The 22,877-nt window shown below is 44.4% G+C and overlaps 1 protein-coding gene across 1 annotated transcript in view; it reads left to right on the top strand.

Annotated features, from left to right (window-relative positions):
- Positions 1 to 20,805, top strand: part of LOC121536084 (striated muscle preferentially expressed protein kinase-like) — a 119,244-nt gene extending 98,439 nt beyond the window's left edge. The window contains exons 33-41 of the mRNA XM_045206532.1: positions 2,990 to 3,157; positions 8,095 to 8,217; positions 8,571 to 8,735; positions 8,991 to 9,819; positions 13,703 to 13,942; positions 14,319 to 14,542; positions 14,996 to 15,071; positions 15,437 to 15,586; positions 18,298 to 20,805. Of these exons, the coding sequence (XP_045062467.1) occupies positions 2,990 to 3,157; positions 8,095 to 8,217; positions 8,571 to 8,735; positions 8,991 to 9,819; positions 13,703 to 13,942; positions 14,319 to 14,542; positions 14,996 to 15,071; positions 15,437 to 15,586; positions 18,298 to 18,541 (2,219 nt within the window). The 3' untranslated portion in view covers positions 18,542 to 20,805. The remainder of the gene's footprint in view (positions 1 to 2,989; positions 3,158 to 8,094; positions 8,218 to 8,570; positions 8,736 to 8,990; positions 9,820 to 13,702; positions 13,943 to 14,318; positions 14,543 to 14,995; positions 15,072 to 15,436; positions 15,587 to 18,297) is intronic.
- Positions 20,806 to 22,877: the final 2,072 nt, after the last annotated feature.

Raw genomic sequence — 22,877 nt, forward strand, 5'->3', positions numbered from 1 at the left:
CCCCTCTCAAACAGAAAGATTTCTGGCTCCCAGGTGTCTATTATACAGGTAACGAGCTGAGATTAGGAGCACACTCTTAAAGGAGTGCTCATAATCTCAGCTTGTTACCTGTATAAAAGACACTTGTACACAGACGCAATCAATCAATCAGATTCCAAACTCTCCACCAAGGCCAAGACCAAAGAGCTCTCCAAGGATGTCAGGGAAAAGATTGTAGACCTACACAAGGCTGGAATGGGCTACAAGACCATCGCCAAGCAGCTTGGTGAGAAGGTGACAACAGTTGGTGTGATTATTCGCAAATGGAAGAAACACAAAAGCCCTCTCAATCTCCCTGGGCCTGGGGCTCCATGCAAGATCTCACCTCGTGGAGTTGCATTGATCATGAGAACGGTGAGGAATCAGCCCAGAACTACACGGGAGGATCTTGTCAATGATCTCAAGGCAGCTGGGACCATAGTCACCAAGAAAACAATTGGTAACACACTTCGCCGTGAAGGACTGAAATCCTGCAGCGCCCGCAAGGTCCCCCTGCTCAAAAAAGCACATATACAGGGCCGTCTGAAGTTTGCCAAAGAACATCTGAATGATTCAGAGGAGAACTGGGTGAAAGTGTTGTGGTCAGATGAGACCAAAATCGAGTTCTTTGGCATCAACTCAATTCGCCGTGTTTGGAGGAGGAGGAATGCTGCCTATGACCCCAAGAACACCATCCCCACCATCAAACATGGAGGTGGAAACATTATGCTTTGGGGGTGTTTTTCTGCTAAGGGGACAGGACAACTTCACTGCATCAAAGGGACGATGGACGGGGCCATGTACCGTCAAATCTTGGGTGAGAACCTCCTTCCCTCAGCCAGGGCATTGAAAATGGGTCGTGGATGGGTATTCCAGCATGACAATGACCCAAAACACAAGGCCAAGCCAACAAAGGAGTGGCTCAAGAAGAAGCACATTAAGGTCCTGGAGTGGCCTAGCCAGTCTCCAGACCTTAATCCCATAGAAAATCTGTGGAGGGAGCCGGAGGTTCGAGTTGCCAAACGTCAGCCTCGAAACCTTAATGACTTGGAGAAAATCTGCAAAGAGGAGTGGGACAGAATCCCTCTTGAGATGTGTGCAAACCTGGTGGCCAACTACAAGAAACGTCTGACCTCTGTGATTGCCAACAAGGGTTTTGCCACCAAGTACTAAGTCATGTTTTGCAGAGGGGTCAAATACTTATTTCCCTCATTAAAATGCAAATCAATTTATAACATTTTTGACACACATTTTTCTGGATTTTTTTGTTGTTATTCTGTCTCTCACTGTTCAAATAAACCTACCATTAAAATTATAGACTGATCATGTCTTTGTCAGTGGGCAAACGTACAAAATCAGCAGGGGATCAAATACTTTTTACCCTCACTGTAAGAGCTGAATGTAAAATCCACACCTAGCCTCCATTATATAGTGCCTTCGGAAAGAATTCAGACCCCTTGACTTTTTTCACATGTTGTTAGGCTACAGACTTATTCTAAAATATATTAAATTGTTTTTTTTACTCAAACTGAAATATTACATTTACATAAGTATTCAGACCCTTTACTCAATACTTTGTTGAAGCACCTTTGACAGCTATTACAGCCTCGAGCACACCTGTATTTGGGGAGTTTCTCCCATTCTTTGCTGCAGATCCACTCAAACTCTGTCAGATTGGATGGGGATCGTTGCTGCACAGCTATTTTCAGGTCTCTCCAGAGATGTTCGATCAGGTTTATGTCCGGGCCCTGGCTGGGCCACTCAAGGACATTCAGAGACTTGTCCCAAAGCCTCTCCTGCATTGTCTTGGCTGTGTGCTTAAGGACGTTGTCCTATTGGAAGGTGAACCTTCGCCCCAGTCTGAGGTCCTGAGCGCTCTGGAGCAGGTTTTCATCAAGGATCTCTCTGTACTTTGCTCTGTGAATATTTGCCTCGATCCTGACTAGTCTCCCTGTCCCTGCCGCTGAAAAACATCCCAACAGCATGATTCTGCCACCACCATGCTTCACCGTAAGGATAGTACCAGGTTTTTTCCAAACGTGACGCTTGGCATTCAGGCCAAAGAGTTCAATCTTGTTATTTTTCAGACCAGAGAATTTTGTTTCTCATGGTCTGAGAGTCTTTAGGTGCCTTTTGGCAAACTCCAAGTGGACTGTCATATGCCTTTTACTGAGGAGTGGCTTCCGTCTGGCCACTCTACCATAAAGCCCTGATTGGAGGAGTGCTGCAGAGGTGGTTGTCCTTCTGGAAGGTTTTCCCATCTTCACAGAGAACCTCTAGAGCTCTGTCAGAGTGACCATCGAGTTCTTGGTCACCTCCCTGACCAAAGCCCTTCTCTCCCAATTGCTCAGTTTGGCCGGGCGGCCAGCTCTAGGAAGAGTCTTGGTGGTTCCAAACTTCTTCCGTTTAAGATTGATGGAGGCCACTGGGTTCTTGGGGACGTTCAATGCTGCAGAAATGTTTTCGTACTCTTCCCCAGATCTGTGCCTCGACACAATCCAGTCTTGGAGCTCTACGGACAATTCCTTCGAGCTCATGGCTTGGTTTTTGCTCTAACATGCACTGTCAACTGTGGGATCTTATATAGACAGGTGTGTGCCTTTCCAAATCATGTCCAATCAATTGAATTTACCACAGGTGGACTCCAATCAAGTTGTAGAAACATCTTAAGGATGATCAATGGAAACAGGATGCACCTGAGCTCAATTTCGAGTCTCATAGCAAAGGGTCTGAAAACGTATGTAAATTGCAAATCATTTGCAAAATTGTCTAAAAACCTGATTTCGCTTAGTCATTATGGGGTATTGTGTGTCGATTGCTGAGGATTTTTATTTACTATTTTAGAGTAAGGCTGAAATGTAACAAAATGTGGAAAAAGTCAAGGGGTCTGAATACTTTCCGAAGGCACTGTAAATGCATCATATTGCATTGTAACTGTTGGCTTTAAATGTACCTTTTTCTCCCTTCTCAGATAAGAAGCCTCTGCAGATTGACGCCAGAATGAACATGATCTCCTGTCCGGATGGCAGGCAGCTGCTGATGATCATGACAACCACCAAGAAGGATGCAGGGCTGTACGAGTGTGTGGCTTCCAACCCTCTGGCTTCGGTCTCCAGCTCCTGTACCCTCTCCCTTGCTCGTAAGAGTCACACACCTCAGAGAGGGAAAGCGAGAGAGAGAGAGAGAGAGACATTTTGTCCTTCTTTAATGATACATCCTCATTTCATTAAAACCTCACCACCCCCCCTTAAAAAACAAATATCCCCTGTACTGCTTACTCACCTTGCCCTCTACCCCACGATACAAACCAACACCACACATCACAATAACCAAAACCTCACCACTTCTACAATCGTATATCCAACCCATCTTCCCCAGCTGTATAGACAGCCCCCCCCGACACACCATATCTCCTGAAACATCTCCACACTTTTTGTCATTTTATAGAACTCAAATTCCACCTTAAGGCGCTCAGAGACCATCCCATTATATAATAGTAAAGGGTCTGTTATTCCCCCACCTTTTACCCTGTTCCTCCTTGTTAGCAAAATATCCAACTTTGCCTGAGCAAACTGAAAATTCAACAACACACATTTGGCCTTTTCCTTGTTTGAATACCTGTACCCCATTATAAACATCCCGACAGTAAACTCCACACCCAACCTCTCACACAGACATTCCAACAGAGACATTTATGGCATTAACCTGGCGCACACAGAAAATACACGAATCACAGTTTCACTCATGACACAGAAAGGACACCCCTGTCCGACTCCCGAGTCGCACACAGAAAATACACGAATCACAGTTTCACTCATGACACAGAAAGGACACCCCTGTCCGACTCCCGAGTCGACCCGTGCCAACCAGCTGTTAATGGCCAGGGCTCCATGTAGAACCCTCCACTGGAGGTCCCCTGACCTCTTTGGTACTGGGAGTTTGTAGAGCCCCCTCCATCTAAAACCCACCATACTCTCCGCCCTACATAGCCTCTGCCATTGATGTGCCTTCACTATTGTTAGGCTCTTAATGTTCCTTACCTTAATGCAGAGGTTGTAGAGGGATTTACCTCCCACCCCCTCAAACTCCCCCATGCTCGGCAAGTTCAAATGTAACAAGTCCTCCAGACCCCCTTGCCAGTCCCCAGTCTCTGCTGTCCCCTGCAGTGGCAGAAACATTGGTGGCCCCTCCCCCTTTGGCCGCTCAAACACCCCCCTTACCGGCTCAGACAGTGCCTCCTGGGCTTCCCCCAGGAATCTCTCCAGCAGCCTAAGAGATGTCAGTCCTGTTTGTTGTGCCAGGACTTCCGGGTTTTTCCACCCCTCCTCTCCCAGCAGTCGCAGGTCACCCAGCCTTAGTAAACCCGCTGCCATCAGTCGCCTCTGCAGGGTGGCCGACTGAACCGATCTCAAAATGATGGCTGGGTTGTGGAAGATAGGCTCCTCCCACACCCACAGCCCAGGCTCCACACCCCTGCTCGTGTGGGCCTGGTAGCAGCTAAAAATCAGAGAGACCTGCTGTACTCAGCCTCTCCAACCTCATGAGGAACAGCTGCCGGTCCAACCCTGACCCGCCAGCTCTCCTCAGCAGCGCGCATGCTGGTTCCCTCCAGCCGACATCATTATGGTACAGCAGTCTCTGTGCCGCCTTTACTCGGAATGCAGCCACCCTGCTCTCCAGTTCCACAAGGCCCTATCCTCCTTCGTGTATGGACATATACAACACTGCCGCCCTCAGCCAGTGATGGCCCGACCAGAAAAAATCCACAAGCTTGCATTGCAGGTCTGCGAGCAGACCGGCGAGGGAGTTGAGGACAGCCAGTTTATGCCACAGGGAAGATGCCGCCAGGTTGTTGATTATCAACACCCTCCCTCTATATGACACTTGGGACAGGAGCCACATCCACCTGGCCAGTCTTGACACCAATGCCTGTGACAGCCCCTGCCAGTTCTTCCTGGTGAAGCTCCCTCATACATCTTCAGACTAGTCTCTAGTGCCTGCATATCCTGCCCATCCCTGACCATCACAGAAACATAATCTGCATATGCAGAAACTGCTATGCCTATCAACACACCCATGCCTGTCCAGCACACTCCCTGCAGTCTCCTGCATAGCAGGCCCAAAAAAGGCTCAATGGCTAGTGTATGAAACTGCCCCGATAGAGGGCATCCTTGTCTAATGCCCTGTCTCACCCAGACTGGCCTACTGAGCCCCCCTCACACCTTGACCATCCTTGGTGCCTTTGACCACACCAGCCTCTCCCCTCCCACCTCCCACCTCCTTTCTTCTTCCCCTTTTTCCTCTTCCGCTTGACACCCTCCTCCACCCCCCCTAGTTGCTTACCCTTCCCCGCTATACTCTCCTCATCCACTAGCATAACCTGACTAGGCCCAGCCTCATCTACACCACCATCCATGACATGACTAGACCCAGTCTCAGTTACACCACCATCTATAGCCTGACTAGACCCAGCCTCATCTACACCACCATCTCTAGCATGACTAGGCCCAGCCTCATCTACACCACCATCCATAGCATGACTAGATCCAGCCTCAGCTACACCACCATCTATAGCATTACAAGACCCAGCCCCTCCCCATTCCTCACTTTAAAATGCACATTTAACTGTTGCTCATTGTTATTCAGAAACATGAACGCTTGCTTCCGGAATGAAACAACACGCTTAACAGCATCTGACTGAAAATCTGCCGACATTACATGAAAACTGCTAGCAATCTTACCAAAACGACTCAGCTCTTTCCGGATTTGATCATCCGTAATAAACAGAGACAGATTTGCAACTACCACCTAGCAATGAGCCTACCCTCCAAAATGTGCTCTTTTCATGAACACAACCACAGCTTTGTTCATTCTGGATGCGGAATGTATAAATTCAGCTCCTACCTGTTCGCTGACCGCGAGCAGAACCTCCTCCACCTTAACTCCATTCTCAGGAACACACCTGAATCCATGCCGTAACGACAGCGTCTCCTCCGCGCTAGGAGTGAAGCCATCACGCACACCACATTGTTCAAACCTCAGGAAACTAAATCTCTGTGCTCTTCCTCCCTATCTTTGAAAAGAAAAAAACAGTGGGTACCGCTAAACTAACAGTGTGTTAACCCTCCACCATAGAAAATAAAAATCAAAAAATTAAGTAAGGACAGAGCCCTCCACACGACCTCTCAACTACTCTCAATTTCAGGGTTATTTGTTGGTTTTCTATATTAGTGTTTCCCTCTCTATTATTTAGGTGTGGATAGACCCCTTGGCCAGCTCAGTTGTTCCAACTAACCTATTCTAGCGCAAATTCCTTTTGAATTCTGTCACTTCACAAAATGATACCAAATGAATTCCCATCAACTTGATATTGATCTATCTTTAGACAAACGCTCTCACAACTGAAAATCTTCTTTATTTAGGCCTAATAATTTGAAACACATTTATTGGTATTGATTGAACAGGACTGAGTTGAAGTCGGAAGTTTACATACACTTAGGTTGGAGTCATTATAACATGTTATTCAACCACTCCACAAATTTCTTGTTAACAAGCTATAGTTTTGGCAAGTCGGTTAGGACATCTACTTTGTGCATGACACAAGTAATTTTTCCAACAACAGACAGATTATTTCACTTATAATTCACTGTATCACAATGCCAGTGGGTCAGAAGTTTGGAAAATTCCAGAAAATGATGTCATGGCTTTAGAAGCTTCTGAACATCATTTGAGTCAACTGGAGGTGTACCTGTGGATGTATTTCAAGGCCTACCTTCAAACTCAGTGCCTCTTTGCTTGACATCATGGGAAAATTAAAATAAATCAGCCAAGACCTCAAAAAAAACATTGTAGACCTCCACAAATCTGGTTCATCCTTGGGAGCAATTTCCAAACGCCTGAAGGTACCACGTTCATCTGTACAAACAATAGTATGCAAGTATAAACACCATGGGACCACGCAGCTGTCATACCGCTCAGGAAGGAGACGCGTTCTGTCTCCTAGAGATTAACGTACTTTGGTGCGAAAAGTGCAAATCAATCCCAGAACAACAGCAAAGGACCTTGTGAAATTGCTGGAGGAAACAGGTACAAAAGTATCTATATCCACAGGAAAACGAGTTCTATATCGACATAACCTGAAAGGCCGCTCAGCAAGGAAGAAGCCACTGCTCCAAAACCGCCATATAAATGCAGGACTACGGTTTGCAGCTGCACATGGGGACAAAGATTGTACTTTTTGGAGAAATGTCCTCTGGTCTGATGAAACAAAAATAGAACTGTTTGGCCATAATGACCATCGTTATGTTTGGAGGAAAAAGGGGAAGGCTTGCAAGCCGAAGAACACCATCCCAACCGTGAAGCACGGGGGTGGCAGCATCATGCTGTGGGGTTGCTTTGCTGCAGGAGGGACTGGTGCACTTCACAAAATAGATGGCATCATGAGGAAGGAAAATTATGTGGAAATATTGAAGCAACATCTCAAGACATCAGTCAGGAAGTTAAAGCTTGGTCACAAATGGGTCTTCCAAATGGACAATGACCCCAAGCATACTTCCAAAGTTGTGGCAAAATGGCTTAAGGACAACAAAGTCAAGGTATTGGAGTGGCCATCACAAAGCCCTGACCTCAATCCTATAGAACATTTGTGGGCAGAACTGAAAAAGTGTGTGTGAGCAAGGAGGCCTACAAAAACTGACTCAGTTACACTCGCTCTGTCAGGAGAAATGGGCCAAAATTCACCCAACTTATTGTGGGAAGCTTGTGGAAGGCTACCCGAAACGTTTGACCCAAGTTAAACAACTTAAAGGCAATGCTACCAAATACTAATTGAGTGTATGTAAACTTCTGACCCACTGGGAATGTGATGAAAGAAATAAAAGCTGAAATAAATCATTCTCTCTGCTATTATTCTGACATTTCACATTTTTAAAATAAATTGGTGATCCTAACTGACCTAAGACAGGGAATTTTTACTAGGATTAAATGTCAGAAATTGTGAAAAACTGATTTTAATTGTATTTGGCTAAGGTGTATGTAAACTTCCAACTTCAACTGTATACCTCTCTGCCCTACTAGGGCTACCCAATCGTCCTGGGACTCCTGAGGTTCCCCAGCGCTATAAGAACACTGCCCTGGTCCTCTGGAGGCCCTCAGACACTATGGCCCCTTGCACCTACTCTCTGGAGAGAAAAGCAGAGGGTGAGTCATGGTGTCACACACACTCACACAAGAGATCTGAGATGGCAGAACGGAGTGCTCGGGTTGGGGTGTAGGGTTTGAGCATAGCCTGAAGTTAGGGAGGGGCAGTTCCTCTTGCTGTTCCGTAGGTAAGCAACATGTTATTGTAGTGGATGCAAGCTTTTAATGGAAGCCAGTGGAGTGTGCGGAGGAGTGGGGTGACATGAGAGACATTAAAGTTGTATTATGCCAATGATTCATTCAAAATAACTGCCTTCCATTAACTTATTCTCTGACAATTATTGAAATGTGTCTTTCTAAATTAAATGTAAACATGAACACGTAAATGTATGTCAATGGTCTTTCTCCCCCAGGTGAGAGTAACTGGCTTATCGTGGCCACTGGAGTGGCTGACTGTTACTACAATGTGGTTGACTTGCCAGGAAGGGGCAATTTCAGGTTTAGAGTGGCGTGTGTGAACAAGGCAGGCCAAGGACCCTACAGTAACCTCTCAGAGTTAGTGTGCCTGGACGCCTCAGGTATGTACTACATTCTAGTATGAAGATCTAATGGTAATACAGTATGCCACTTCATACATCACTATCATACATTTATTTTCCATGTGGTTTAAATGTTTGCACACATGTATGATGTACTTTAGGCACCTGGAGATTGACAAACTCCTTTTAAATATGAATGTTTCATAGCAAAGTCATTTTACGAGAGTGCTCACTTGATAAACCTGGATTGTTTTCCTTTAGTGATACTAAAAACATGTTGTTCTGAATCAACAGTGCCAACAAAATCCAGTGGATCAGTCGTTGTGAAGACAGGTCCTGCAGCACCAGTTGTCAAAACGTCAACAATTACCGTCCCCTCCATGAAGCCTGTGCCTAGTAAAGTTCCGACCCCGACCCCATCTTTTTCCCCATCCACACAGACCCCACCCCCCTCTGCTGCTGCTCCTCCCGCTCCTGCTGTACCAGCGGCCAAGTCTACTGCTTCTATCCCCGCTTTTAAACCTGTTGATTCCAAACCCTCAGTCCCTCAGACCCTAACCAGCGCCGCCTCCGCCCCCATTGTTATTCATGCGGCCCAGTCCCATCGGGCCATCCCTGAGATCCAAATCCCATCTCCAGCTCAGTCCGCTCCCGCCCCGGCCAAAGCCAAGACCACCCTCAACATCAACGTCACGAAATCGGCACCGTCTCAACTGGCAACCGTAACCAAGCTCGCTCCTCCTGTCGTTCTCCCCAAACCCCAGAGTCCCGTCAATATCGTCTCTCCCATGACTAAGACCCCACCCCCACCTGTGGTCCCTCCCACCGCCATTGGCAAACCCATTTCGTCTTTGCCCATGTATGCGCCAATACCGGCTACCACGGCGCGCGTCATCCCACCATCCTCCTCCACCCCCATCTCCCCCCCGGTGGTGCTGGTTTCCAGCATGAGTCCTGTAGGGGATGGTGGGGTTACACCCACACGTATGACCCCGTCTGGGCGGATGACCCCCTCCGGCACCCCGTCAGGACGCAAGACGCCCTTGGGGGGACGCCCTGGTGAGAGCTCCCTGCGCCAGGGAGTGCCCCAGAAACCATACACCTTCATGGATGAGAAGGCCAGGTAAAGATGTAAAAAGTCATGTCCACAATGCTCCCACTGCGATATGCTCAGGGATATTGTAGAGACAGCATTTCAAGACTATCCATAACTGCGTTATTACACTGAACAAAAATATAAATGCAACATGCAACAATTTCAAAGATTTTACTGAGTAACAGTTCATATAAGGAAATAAATAAATTGAAATAAATTCATTAGGCCGTAATCTATGGATTTCACATGACTGGGAATACAGATATGCATCTGTTGGTCACAGATACACTACTTTACCAAAAGTATGTGGACACCTGCTTGTTGAACATCTCTTTCCAAAATCATGGGCATTAATATGGAGTTGGTCCCCCCTTTGCTGCTATAACAGCTTACACTCTTCTGGGAAGGCTTTCCACTAGATGTTGGAACATTGCTGCGGGGACTTCCTTCCATTCAGACACGAGCATTAGTGAGGTCGGGCACTGATGTTGGGCAATTAGGCGTGGCTTGCAGCCGGCGTTCCAATTCATCCCAAAGTTGTTAGATGAGGTTGAGGTCAGGGCTCTGTGCAGGCTAGTCAAGTTCTTCCACACCGATCTCGACAAACCATTTCTGTATGGACCTCGCTTTGTGCACGGGGGCATTGTTATACTGAAACAGGAAAGGGCCTTCCCCAAGCTGTTGCCCCAATGTTGGAAGCACAGAATCGTCTAGAATGTCAATGTATGCTGTAGCGTTACCATGAAAAACAGCCCCAGACCATTATTCCTCCTCAACCAAACTTTTAAGTTGGCACTATGCATTCGGGCAGGTAGCGTTCTCCTTGCATCCACCAAACCCAGATTTGTCCGTCGGACTGCAAAATGGTAAAGCGTGATTCATCACGCCAAAGAACGCGTTTCCACAGTTCCATTTCATTAATCTCCCGACGAACAGTTCTTGTGCTGACGTTGCTTCCAGAGGCAGTTTGGAACTCTGTAGTGAGTGTTGCAATCGAGGACAGACAATATTTACGCGCTTCAGCAGTAAAGTTGCTGGATATTGGTGGAAACTGGAACATGCTGCTGTACGCGTCGATCCAGAGCATCCCAAACATGTCTGTGCATTCAAATTGCCATTGATCAAATGCAATTGTGTTCGTTGTCCATTTCTTATGCATGCCCATACTATAACCCCACCGCCACCATGCGGCACTCTGTTCACAACGTTTACAGCAGCAAACCGCTCACCCACACGATGCCATACACGCTGTCTGCCATCTGCCCGGTACAGTTGAAACTGGGATTCAACCGTGAAGAGCACACTTCTCCAGCGTGCCAGTGGCAATCGAAGGTGAGCATTTGCCCACTGAAGTCAGTTACGACGCCGAACTGCAGTCAGGTCAAGACACTGGTGAGGACGACGAGCACAAAGACGAGTATCCCTCAGACCGTTTCTGACAGTTTGTGCAGAAATGCTACGGTTGTGCAAACCCACAGTTTCATCAGCTGTCTGGGTGGCTGATCTCAGACGATCCCGCAGGTGAAGAAGCCGAATGTGGAGGTCCTGGGCTGACGTGGTTACACGTGGTCTGTGGTTGTAAGGCCGGTTGGGCGTACTGCCAAATTCTCTAAAACGACGTTGGAGGCGGCTTATTATAGAGAAATTAACATTAAATTATCTGGCAACAGCTCTGGTGGACATTCCTGCAGTCAGCATGCCAATTGCACGCTCCCTCAAAACTTTAGACATCTGTGGCATTGTCTTACGTGTCAAAACTGCACATTTTACGGTGGCCTTTTATTGTCCCCAGCACAAAACCTTTTTGCAAAGAATTTGAAAATATTTGTTTTTTGTACGTTTGAAACATTTCTGGAATCTTTTATTTCAGCTCATAAAACATGGGACCAACACTTTACATGTTGCGTTTATATTTTTGGTCAGTATATTATTATTATTATTATGATTACTATTATTATTATTATTATCATTATTATTATCTATTTAATGCATTTCCCTGGAAAGAACAATAATAAAATAACAATAAAAAGGCTATATACAAGGGGTACCGGTACTGAGTCAATGTGCGGGGGTACAGGTTAGTCGAGGTAATTTGTACATGTACAGTGAGGGAAAAAAGTATTTGATCCCCTGCTGATTTTGTACGTTTGCCCACTGACAAAGAAATGATCAGTCTATAATTTTAATGGTAGGTTTATTTGAACAGTGAGAGACAGAATAACAACAAAAAAATCCAGAAAAAACACATTATTTATATATAAATTGATTTGCATTTTAATGAGGGAAATAAGTATTTGACCCCCTCTCAATCAGAAAGATTTCTGGCTCCCAGGTGTCTTTTATACAGGTAACGAGCTGAGATTAGGCGCACACTCTTAAAGGGAGTGCTCCTAATCTCAGTTTGTTACCTGTATAAAAGACATCTGTCCACAGAAGAATTCAATCAATCTGATTCCAAACTGTCCACCATGGTCAAGACCAAAGAGCTCTCCAAGGATGTCAGGGACAAGATTGTAGACCTACACAAGGCTGGAATGGGTTACAAAACCATCGCCAAGCAGCTTGGTGAGAAGGTGACAACAGTTGGTGCGATTATTCGCAAATGGAAGAAACACAAAATAACTGTCAATCTCCCTCGGCCTGGGGCTCCATGCAAGATCTCACCTCGTGGAGTTGCAATGATCATGAGAACGGTGAGGAATCAGCCCAGAACTACACGGGAGGATCTTGTCAATGATCTCAAGGCAGCTGGGACCATAGTCACCAAGAAAACAATTGGTAACACACTACGCCGTGAAGGACTGAAATCCTGCAGCGCTCGCAAGGTCCCCCTGCTCAAGAAAGCACATATACAGGCCCGTCTGAAGTTTGCCAATGAACATCTGAATGATTCAGAGGAGAACTGGGTGAAAGTGTTGTGGTCAGATGAGACCAAAATGGAGCTCTTTGGCATCAACTCAACTCACCGTGTTTGGAGGAGGAGGAATGCTGCCTATGACCCTAAGAACACCATCCCCACCGTCAAACATGGAGGTGGAAACATTATGCTTTGGGGGTGTTTTTCTGCTAAGGGGACAGGACAACTTCACCGCATCAAAGGGACGATGGACGGCGCCATGTACTGTCAAATCTTGGGTGAGAACCTTCTTCCCTCAGACAGGGCATTGAAAATGGGTCGTGGATGGGAATTCCAGCATGACAATGACCCAAAACACAAGGCCAAGGCAACAAAGGAGTGGCTCAAGAAGAAGCACATTAAGGTCCTGGAGTGGCAACAAAGGAGTGGCCAGTCTCCAGACCTTAATTCCATAGAAAATCTGTGGAGGGAGCTGAAGGTTCGAGTTGCCAAACGTCAGGCTCGAAACCTTAATGACTTGGAGAAGATCTGCAAAGAGGAGTGGAACAAAATCCCTCCTGAGATGTGTGCAAACCTGGTGGCCAACTACAAGAAACGTCTGACCTCTGTGATTGCCAACAAGGGTTTTGCCACCAAGTTCTAAGTCATGTTTTGCAGAGGGGTCAAATACTTCTTTCCCTCATTAAAGTGCAAATCAATTGCTAACATTTTTTAAAAGCGTTTTTCTGGATTATTTTGTTGTTATTCTGTCTCTCACTGTTCAAATAAACCTACCATTAAAATTATAGACTGATAATTTCTTTGTAAGTGGGCAAACGTACAAAATCAGCAGGGGATCAAATACTTTTTTCCCCTCACTGTAGGTAGGGGTTCAATCTCTAATTCAGTTAGAATGACTATTGAGTCAGTTGTAATGTTGATACATTTAGAGAGACATCATACAGTCTATATTATAAGCCTCATTATACAACATTTTAAAGGTTTGTACACAGTTATACTTGCTGGCTTTTTTTGAAGTGTCAACTCAAGGTTGTCTCTTTGTTTGTCTTAAAGGGGCCGCTTTGGCGTGATCCGAGAGTGTAGAGAGAACGCCACGGGCAACCTGTTCATGGCTAAGATCGTGCCCTACGAGGCAGACAGCAAACAGATGGTGCTGCAGGAGTACGACATCCTCAAGTCCCTCCACCACGACAAGATCATGGCTCTGCACGAAGCCTATGTCACGCCCCGCTATCTGGTGCTCATCTCGGAGTGCTGCAGTGGGAAAGAGCTCCTCTACAGCCTCATCGACAGGTCACACAGCACTAATTCTTACGTGTACCAACTAATGGAAATAATTAGCTTATTTCTGTTGTATGATTTTGTGTGTAATGATTACTTTTGCTCAGTGTAGTGTCCCTGGGCCAGGGTTGGGGTCAATTCCATTTGATTTCTTCATTGAAAAGCAATTTACCATCAAGGACCACTTTGGAAATGAGTGTTTCAATTAATGCTTTGAAGGGCTATCATCTGGGGATGCAATGCATATTTTGTGGTATACTTTTTTTTATACCCAAATAAATTAAATTTAAGTCAAATCAGAAGAAATTGAAATTTCAGTTTACTTTCTCAATTGATAGAATTGAAATGGAATTGACCCCAACACTCTCATCCTTTGTTGTCCCCCTAGATTCCGCTACTCAGAGGATGACGTGGTGGGCTACGTCGTTCAGGTCCTGCAGGGTTTGGACTACCTGCACAACCGCTGCATCCTGCACTTAGACATCAAGCCGGAGAACATCATCATCACCTACATGAACGTGGTGAAGATCATCGACTTTGGCAGTGCCCAGACTTTTAATCCACTCTTCCTCAAGCAGTTCAACCCACCTGTTGGAACTCTGGAGTATATGTGTAAGTCATGAGAATGATGTAAATCGGTGTGTCTCAACCCAATCCTGATGGTTGAAACATAGGGGTTGAAAGTTATTGTTTTAGCCTGGCACTAACATACCTGATTCAACTTATCAATCAAACATGTATAATAGGAAATCATTGTGTATAATAATATTGATTAAAATGACATTTTTTAACAGGGAATTTCAATTTCAAGCAAAATGTGTTCTGTGCAGCAAATGCTCTGTAGCCAACCGCTCTGTCTCTGTGACACAATGTGGACACAGACGGTAAGGGATGGCTTATAATACCATGTACAGATGCAGCGGTGAACAGATTAATCATATGTTAATACCAGGTACAGTATGTGAACACACCCTAGTTGCGCCCCTTTATGTGTCCTGAATGCCTGAACGTTCTCAAACGAACCTTTGCCTAACCTGTTCTCTTTTTCCTAACCTTTCCCTAAAGCTCCTGAGATGTTGAAAGGGGATGTGGTGGGCCCTCCGGCTGATATTTGGAGTGTGGGTGTGTTGACCTTCATCATGTGAGTATGGCCAAGGCTTTGGGCCAATGCCATTTGAACTCATTTGAAACTCAAGCCAATTCCCAGTTCATTCAAGTACCATTCATAAGTAGCGATTTGTCTCTATACAGTTCTGTAAGGTTTTTTTAAAGTAATGAATCCATTTTCACTTAATTTCCTGAGCTGAAGTGGAACTGACAAGAACAGTGCAGCTATCTACACAATGTAACAGATGGACACCTGCTTTACATTAATACAAACTTTAAAGTGCATTGAAATGTCTCAACACACAAATTGTTACACATTCATCTTTGACTGTGTTAATTTGTTCATTTCAAATGCTCTGTCCCTTATGTTTATTTGAAACCCATTTGAAACGTTTTCAGGCTAAGCGGCAGGTTGCCCTTCATGGAGAATGATCCACAGGAGGCTGAAGCCAGAATCCTGGCAGCAAAGTTTGACGTGGTCAAACTCTACCAGAATGTGTCTCAAAGTGCCTCTCTGTTTTTGAAGAAGATCCTGTGTAGCTTCCCTTGGTAAGTGCAGTTGATAATTGATACCAATTAAGTGCCCTTTCTTTAGATGAATTGGTCCATTAATTATATTATTTAGTGTCCGCACTGACATCAGCAGTTAGTCCTTATTTTCTTTGTCATAGCAATAAAGTAGGAGCACAACTAAATTAAATCAACGCAATGGCCTCTGGCTCACTCCACAACATTACATACATTGGATGTTGTTAACTTGATCTGTACATATTTTGCTGCGGTTGAAAATGCAGGTTTGAGGAATTGACGTCTTCACACTTACACCCGATCAAATCAAATTGTATTTGTCACATGCACCGAATACAACAGGTGTAGACCTTACAATGAAATGCTTACTTACAAGCCTTTAACCAACAATGCGGTAAAAAAACAAAACAAGTGTTATGTAAAAAGAAAATAAGTAAAAATGTTTAAATAATAATCATTAAAGAGCAGCAGTAAAATAACACTAGTGAGGCTATATACAGGGGGTATCGGTACAGAGTCAATGTGCGGGGGCACAATTTAGTTGAGGTAATTGAGGTAATATGTACAGAGTTAAAGTTGCTATGCATAGATAATGCACAGAGAGTAGCAGCAGTGTAAAAGAGGGGGTGGGGGGGGGACAATGCAAATACTCTTATGGCTTGGGGTAGAAGCTGTTAAGAAGCCGTTTGGACCTAGACTTGGCGCTCCGGTACCGCTTGCCATGCGGTAGCAGAGAGAACTGTCTATGACTAGGGTGGCAGGAATCTTTTACAATTTTTAGGGCCTTCGTCTGACTCCGCCTGGTATAGAGGTCCTGGGCTGTACTCACTACTCTCTGTAGTGCCTTGCGTTTGGAGGCCGAGCAGTTGCCATACCAGTCAGTGATGCAACCAGTCAGGATGTTCTCAATGGTGCAGCTGTAGAGCTTTTTGAGGATCTGAGGACCCATGCAAAATCTTTTCAGTCTCCTGAGGGGAAATAGGCTTTGTCATGCCCTTTTCCTGTTTAAAGGTCTTACTCACATCGGCTACGGAGAGCGTGATCACACAGTCATCCGGAACAGCAGATGCTCTCATGCATGCTTCAGTGTTGCTTGCCTCGAAGCGAGCATAGAAGTAATTTAGCTCGTCTGGTATGCTCGTGTCACTGGGCAGCTCGAAGCTGTGCTTCACTTTGTAGTCTTTAATAGTTTGCATGCCCTGCCACATCCGACGAGCGTCGGAGCCGGTGTAGTACGATTCAATCTTAGTCCTGTATTGACGCTTTGCCTGTTTGATGGTTCGTCGGAGGGCATAGCGGAATTTCTTAATAGCGTCCGGGTTAGAGTCCCACTCCTTGAAAACGGCAGCTCTACCCTTTAGCTCAGTGCGGATGCTGCCTGTAATCCATGGCTTCCGTTTGGGGTATGTACGTACGGTCACTGTGGGGACGACGTCATCGATGCACTTATTGATGAAGCCAGTGACTGATGTGGTGTACTCCTCAATGCCATCAGAAGAATCCCGGAACATATTCCAGTCTGTGCATGCAAAACTGTCCTGTAGCTTAGCTTCTGCGTCATCTGACCACTTCCGTATTGAGCGAGTCACTGGACTTCCTGCTTTAGTTTTTGCTTGTAAGCAGGAATCAGGAGGATAGAGTTATGGTCAGATTTGCCAAATGGAGGGCGAGGGAGAGCTTTGTACGCGTCTCTGTGTGTGGAGTAAAGGTGGTCTAGAGTATTTTTTCCTCTGGTTGCACATTTAAATGCTGGTAGATAAAATAGATTGGTAAATAGTGTGGTCTACAGCTTATCATGAGATACTCTACCTCAGGCGAGCAAAACCTCGAGACTTCCTTAGTATTAGATTTCGTGCACCAGCTGTTGTTTACAAATATACACAGACTGCCACCCCTTCTCTTACCGGAGGCAGCTGTTCTATCTTGCAGATGCAGCGTATATCCCTCCAGCTGTATGTTATCCATGTCGTCGTTTAGCCACGACTCTGTGAAACATAAGATATTACTTTTTTTTTTTTTTTTATGTGCCGTTGTTGGTAGGATATCCGTGATCTTAGTTTGTCTATTTTGTTATTCAATGATTGTACGTTGGCTAATAGGACTGATGGTAGAGTAAGATTACGCACTCGCCATCGGATCCTCTGTAGCTCAGCTGGTAGAGCACGGCGCTTGTAACGCCAGGGTAGTGGGTTCGATCCCCGCGGCCACCCATACACAAAAATGTATGCACGCATGACTGTAAGTCGCTTTGGATAAAAGCGTCTGCTAAATGGCTTATTATTATTATTATTATCCTTACAAGACACCCTGACCTACATCCCCGATTTCTCCGTCTCTTTCTCATGCGAATGACAGGGATTTGGGCCGGTGTCAGAAGAAAATCCTTTGCGTCTTATCTCGTTAATGAAAAAATATTTGTCCAGTACGAGGTGAGTAATCGCTGTCCTGATATCCAGAAGCTCTTTTCGGTCATAAGAGACGGTGGCAGAAACATTATGTACAAAATAAGTTACAAATAACACGAAAAAAACGCAGACAATAGCACAATTGGTTAGGAGTCCGTAAAACGGCAGCCATCTCCTCCGGCGCAATTTCCTGCCAATGGTTGCCATAGCTTGTAATGAATGAATAATGTAAAAATAATTGTGTGTCGTATTACATTTATGTAATTATGGGATAGTTTGTGATTTTGAGTTAGTGCTCCTTGACCCTGGTTGTAACCTCTGTTTCAGGGCCCGTCCTTCCATCAAGGACTGCTACAACAACTCATGGCTCCAGGATGCCTACCTGATGCGGCTGCGACGGCAGACCCTAACCTTTACCACCACGCGCCTCAAGGAATATCTGGACGAGCAGCAGAGCCTGCGGGCGGGGGTGGCCACAAAGCACAAAGTCCTTCTCCGGTCATACCAGAGCTCGCCCCGGTCACCCACTAGCCCTATACCCCCTTTGCCCATGACACCGGTCACACAGTGAGCACGGCTTCATATGTCAAATGCATGAAGGCAGGAGCTGTTGCCTGAAAGGAAGTACGCAATCTAAATGAGGCAGGTCTTTGGACCGAGCCCTTGGCTCCCTAACTTGGTGAGATGAGGTGTGACTTGACCTTTTCAGCCAAATGGACATAAAATCACTAATCCAGCACCGGTTCTGAATATTGAGGACCTAACCTCTCTGTCTCCACCATAGAGTCCATATACTAAGCCTACATGAAGCCACACAATGGTTCTTTGTGTATTTCATGGGGTGATATATGTTTCTCAAGGACTGGATGCCAGCTCAAAGTTCCAAACCTCTGCTTTCTTTTTTTATGCTAACAATCTCACAATGTTTTCATCTGAGCCTCTTGTATCCAAGTACATCAACCATATATCTTCTCTAAACATCTAATACATGTGTAATTTTATCTTTCCCTAGGATAATGACATTTGTGGAGATGATGTCTCTTCTCAGCAATTTTTTATGAACAAAGTGACACTACTGATAACATCTTTACCCATGATTTTGGGTGCTACAGTATGCACACCAAAGTGCTCAGTTGCATTTTCTATCTTTGATAATCAGAATGTTCTTGACAAACATTAGTCGGAATAAATGTATTGAGACAGAATTGTTAGCTAAATGGTTCAGACAAGATCAGCAAGAGCTACCAGAACGGTGAACAACCAATCAATGCAACCCAAATCAAGGAATAGGACCACATCTGCCTGAAAATATTCTTAAAGACATTCTGATTCGGCCTATTTAGTCTTTATCATTATATATTACAATGTCAATGGCTACATTTTCCTATAGTTCCCATGATTAATGGACATTGCAGAGGATTTGTGTATACCAAGTCTGTGTATACAAAGGCTGCCTTGACCTCCAGTACCTTAGATTCACAGTAGCTGAGGGTGTCTTGAGTCACAGGGTATAATGTGGAAGGGTCATGCTGTATCTTACAAGTGCCCTTGAGTTCAGATTGAACATGTTGACAAATAATCTACAGTTAAACAGGACCTCTTTGACTGTAAGAATGCAAATGAGTACACTCATAATGCAGGTTCCCACTTTTAAATTAGGATGATGCTTGGAGAAAGAATGTATCTTTGTTTTGGAGATATTGTCAAATGGTTTCTTATTCGGAAAATAAATGTGTGTAGGTGCATGTCAGTCACATCCACGCAGATGAAGAAAGTGTGAACGTTTCACAAACATTTGAGAATTTAGTTACTTGATTATCTGTTTTAATATCTTCATCGTCCAACATCGAAACAGTATAACAAAAGAGATTTAATAGTATAGATATGTTATATATGTATTGTGTTATAGTCATGAAGTGATGCGGCAGATGAGTGTCATGAAGTTGATTTTACATTACATTGTATTTCAGTTTTTAATCAGCAGTTTGTTAACAATTAAGTATTTCAGCAGGATTATTCTAGTTGAATTCCATTGTCAAGTATGATATTAGTTTGATGGCTACCCTGTGTGTCATATCATACAATTTTGTATACAATTATGATATGCTCAATTTCTTGGATGACAGGAGTACTTGGGGTAAATCTACAAAATAGATTTAGATTGTGAAGACAATATTAACATTTCAAAAGAGAGAGTGAATATTGATGTATGAAGACTAAGAAGGAATGTGCAAGACACATACAGTACGTTAAGAAGTAAAGTCATTGAAAATGAGTTTGGAATGGAACAGTTTGCAAGGTTGATAATGATAAAGTGAAGAGTTTTGTACCAAAGTAAGATACCTTGAATGTATTGCAGTGTCCCATGTGATGCACATTGAAACAGAAGCGTTTGCTTTGTATGTTGAGAATCAATATTAGCTTTAATGAAATATTTTCTTGGTAGGGGGAGGGGTTTATGTTATTGGATGGCTTTGTTTGTGTGTGTTTGTTTATTGATTAATTCATTGAGTAATCCAGTTTGGGCCTACATTAAATCAGATCAAGCATTAACCGGCGATAGCCGACAACCTAGCTGATGTTTTGGCAGTGTCGGAGGTGAAACTGCATTGGAGAACAGCTGCTCTTGATCATTGTCCCCGAAGCCACACCCATCCCACTCACGTTAGAAGTTCTATTTAAGTGATAATGCCAGAGAAGACTGTGTTTGGAGGATATATTGGCACAGGTGTTGATAGGCCCAAGACAAAGTCGAGGAACGGCAAACCGTGCCAATATATCCTCAAAACACCGGCTTCGAGGACATTATCACTTTTATACAACGGGTTACAAACATATTCAAATAATGACTGACATATTTTCATTAAAAACCTTATTTTGATGAATTTATTCATACTATTTCATCCTTCCACAAGACATAGTCCTGACACAAATCTAGGGTTGCTACCCAAGCTGGCTGGTCGTTCGTTCTATCGGTTTGGTTGCCAGAGACGCGACCCAGTCGTTCAGTCTTTTTGTCTTGTATATATGGACGCGACCCAGTCGTTAGTTCTAAATGTTCCATTGCCATAATGGCTGGCAACGTTCTTATCCCTTGCTTGCTAGCTAGCCAACTACGGCTAACTTACAGTCACGTCAAAAAGTGCAGCCAGAATAACAGCAAAGTAGCTGCATTTGCATTTGTTTAAGTTGTTTTCTAGTGACATTTATTTGGATACATCCATAACAATGAGCTAATGAGGCGCGATTTCACCTGGCATAGAAAATGTCCTCACTCGTCAGGACACTGTTGTTCAGAGGAGCTAGCCAACAACACAGCTAACACAATCACTTCAAACTGAAGCTGGAAAGACCGCAAACTAGCTGCACTTCGTTTAATTTGACCTTTTTTCAATTGACATTTCTTTGTATATATCCATAAAAATTATGCCAGCTGATTCATGATTTCGACTGGCTGAGAAACGCTGCCTGTCTGTCTGTCTCGTCCCGACTCCCGACACGTTCATTACTATGGGACAGCTGAAGATCGAATTTGAATATTCAAACAATGTTGCAAATGTCGGAGAGACAGACAGCAAGGTTTATACAAATCTGCGTTTTAACGTCATAGATTTAGCCGGTGGTAACTTGTGGAATAGACACCGGCTGGAATGCGGTTTTAACCAATCAGCATTCAGGATTAGACCCACCCATTGTATAAATATAAATAATGACGCTCAAATTGTAAAACATTAAATGAAATAATGATGATTTCGATCAGCCTAATCGAGGTGTAGATTACATCTCACATTCCAGTGTTAGAACTTGTAAACAAGGCTGCATGGGATTTCTCTTAATGCGACTCCTTGCAGCCAATGGCAATGTCCGCTATAGGTCTAATGCCAGGAGCCGCTTGTGGATTTGACAGCTCTAGCACAGTTCCACCTCTGACAGCGCCAAAACAACCGCTATGCAGATGTTGGCTAAAGCGGATCTGATTGAATAGAGCCCTTGATGCGCCTCTTAACCTTCTTTGCTCTGTGGAATCTCTCTGAATCTGTCATGGAATAGCTACGAATAATAATAAAGAACATACATCTTAAACCCACTAGTTGCAGTTTGTGTTATTTCAATTGAGCTTTGTGTTTTATCTTTGTTGATCCCATTTCAAAAGCACTCATATGAGCAAACAATATTTCATTTTATTTGGAACACTAAGCCAGACAAAATTAAACATAAATGATCAGTCTATAATTTTAATGGTAGGTTTATTTGAACAGTGAGAGACAGAAGAACAATACAAATCCAGAAAAACACATGTCAAAAATGTTATAAATTGATTTGCATTTTAATGAGGGAAATAAGTATTTGACCCCCTCTCAATCAGAAAGATTTCTGCCTCCCAGGTGTCTTTTATACAGGTAACGAGCTGAGATTAGGAGCACACACTTAAAGGGAGTGCTCCTAATCTCAGTTTGTTACCTGTATAAAAGACTCCTGTCCACAGAAGCAATCAATCAATTGTGGTCCTCTGTAGCTCAGCTGGTAGAGCACGGCGCTTGTAACGCCAAGGTAGTGGGTTAGATCCCCGGGACCACCCATACACAAAAATGTATGCACGCATGACTGTAAGTCGCTTTGGATAAAAGTGTCTGCTAAATGACATATTATTATTATTATAATCAATCAAATTCCAAACTCTCCACCATGGCCAAGACCAAAGAGCTCTCCAAGGATGTCAGGGACAAGATTGTAGACCTACACAAGGCTGGAATGGGCTACAAGACCATCGCCAAGCAGCTTGGTGAGAAGGTGACAACAGTTGGTGCGATTATTCGCAAATGGAAAAAACACAAAAGAACTGTCAATCTCCCTCTGCCTGGGGCTCCATGCAAGATCTCACCTCGTGGAGTTGCAATGATCATGAG

Source organism: Coregonus clupeaformis, chromosome 23 (assembly GCF_020615455.1).
Source record: "Coregonus clupeaformis isolate EN_2021a chromosome 23, ASM2061545v1, whole genome shotgun sequence".
NCBI lineage: Eukaryota > Metazoa > Chordata > Actinopteri > Salmoniformes > Salmonidae > Coregonus > Coregonus clupeaformis.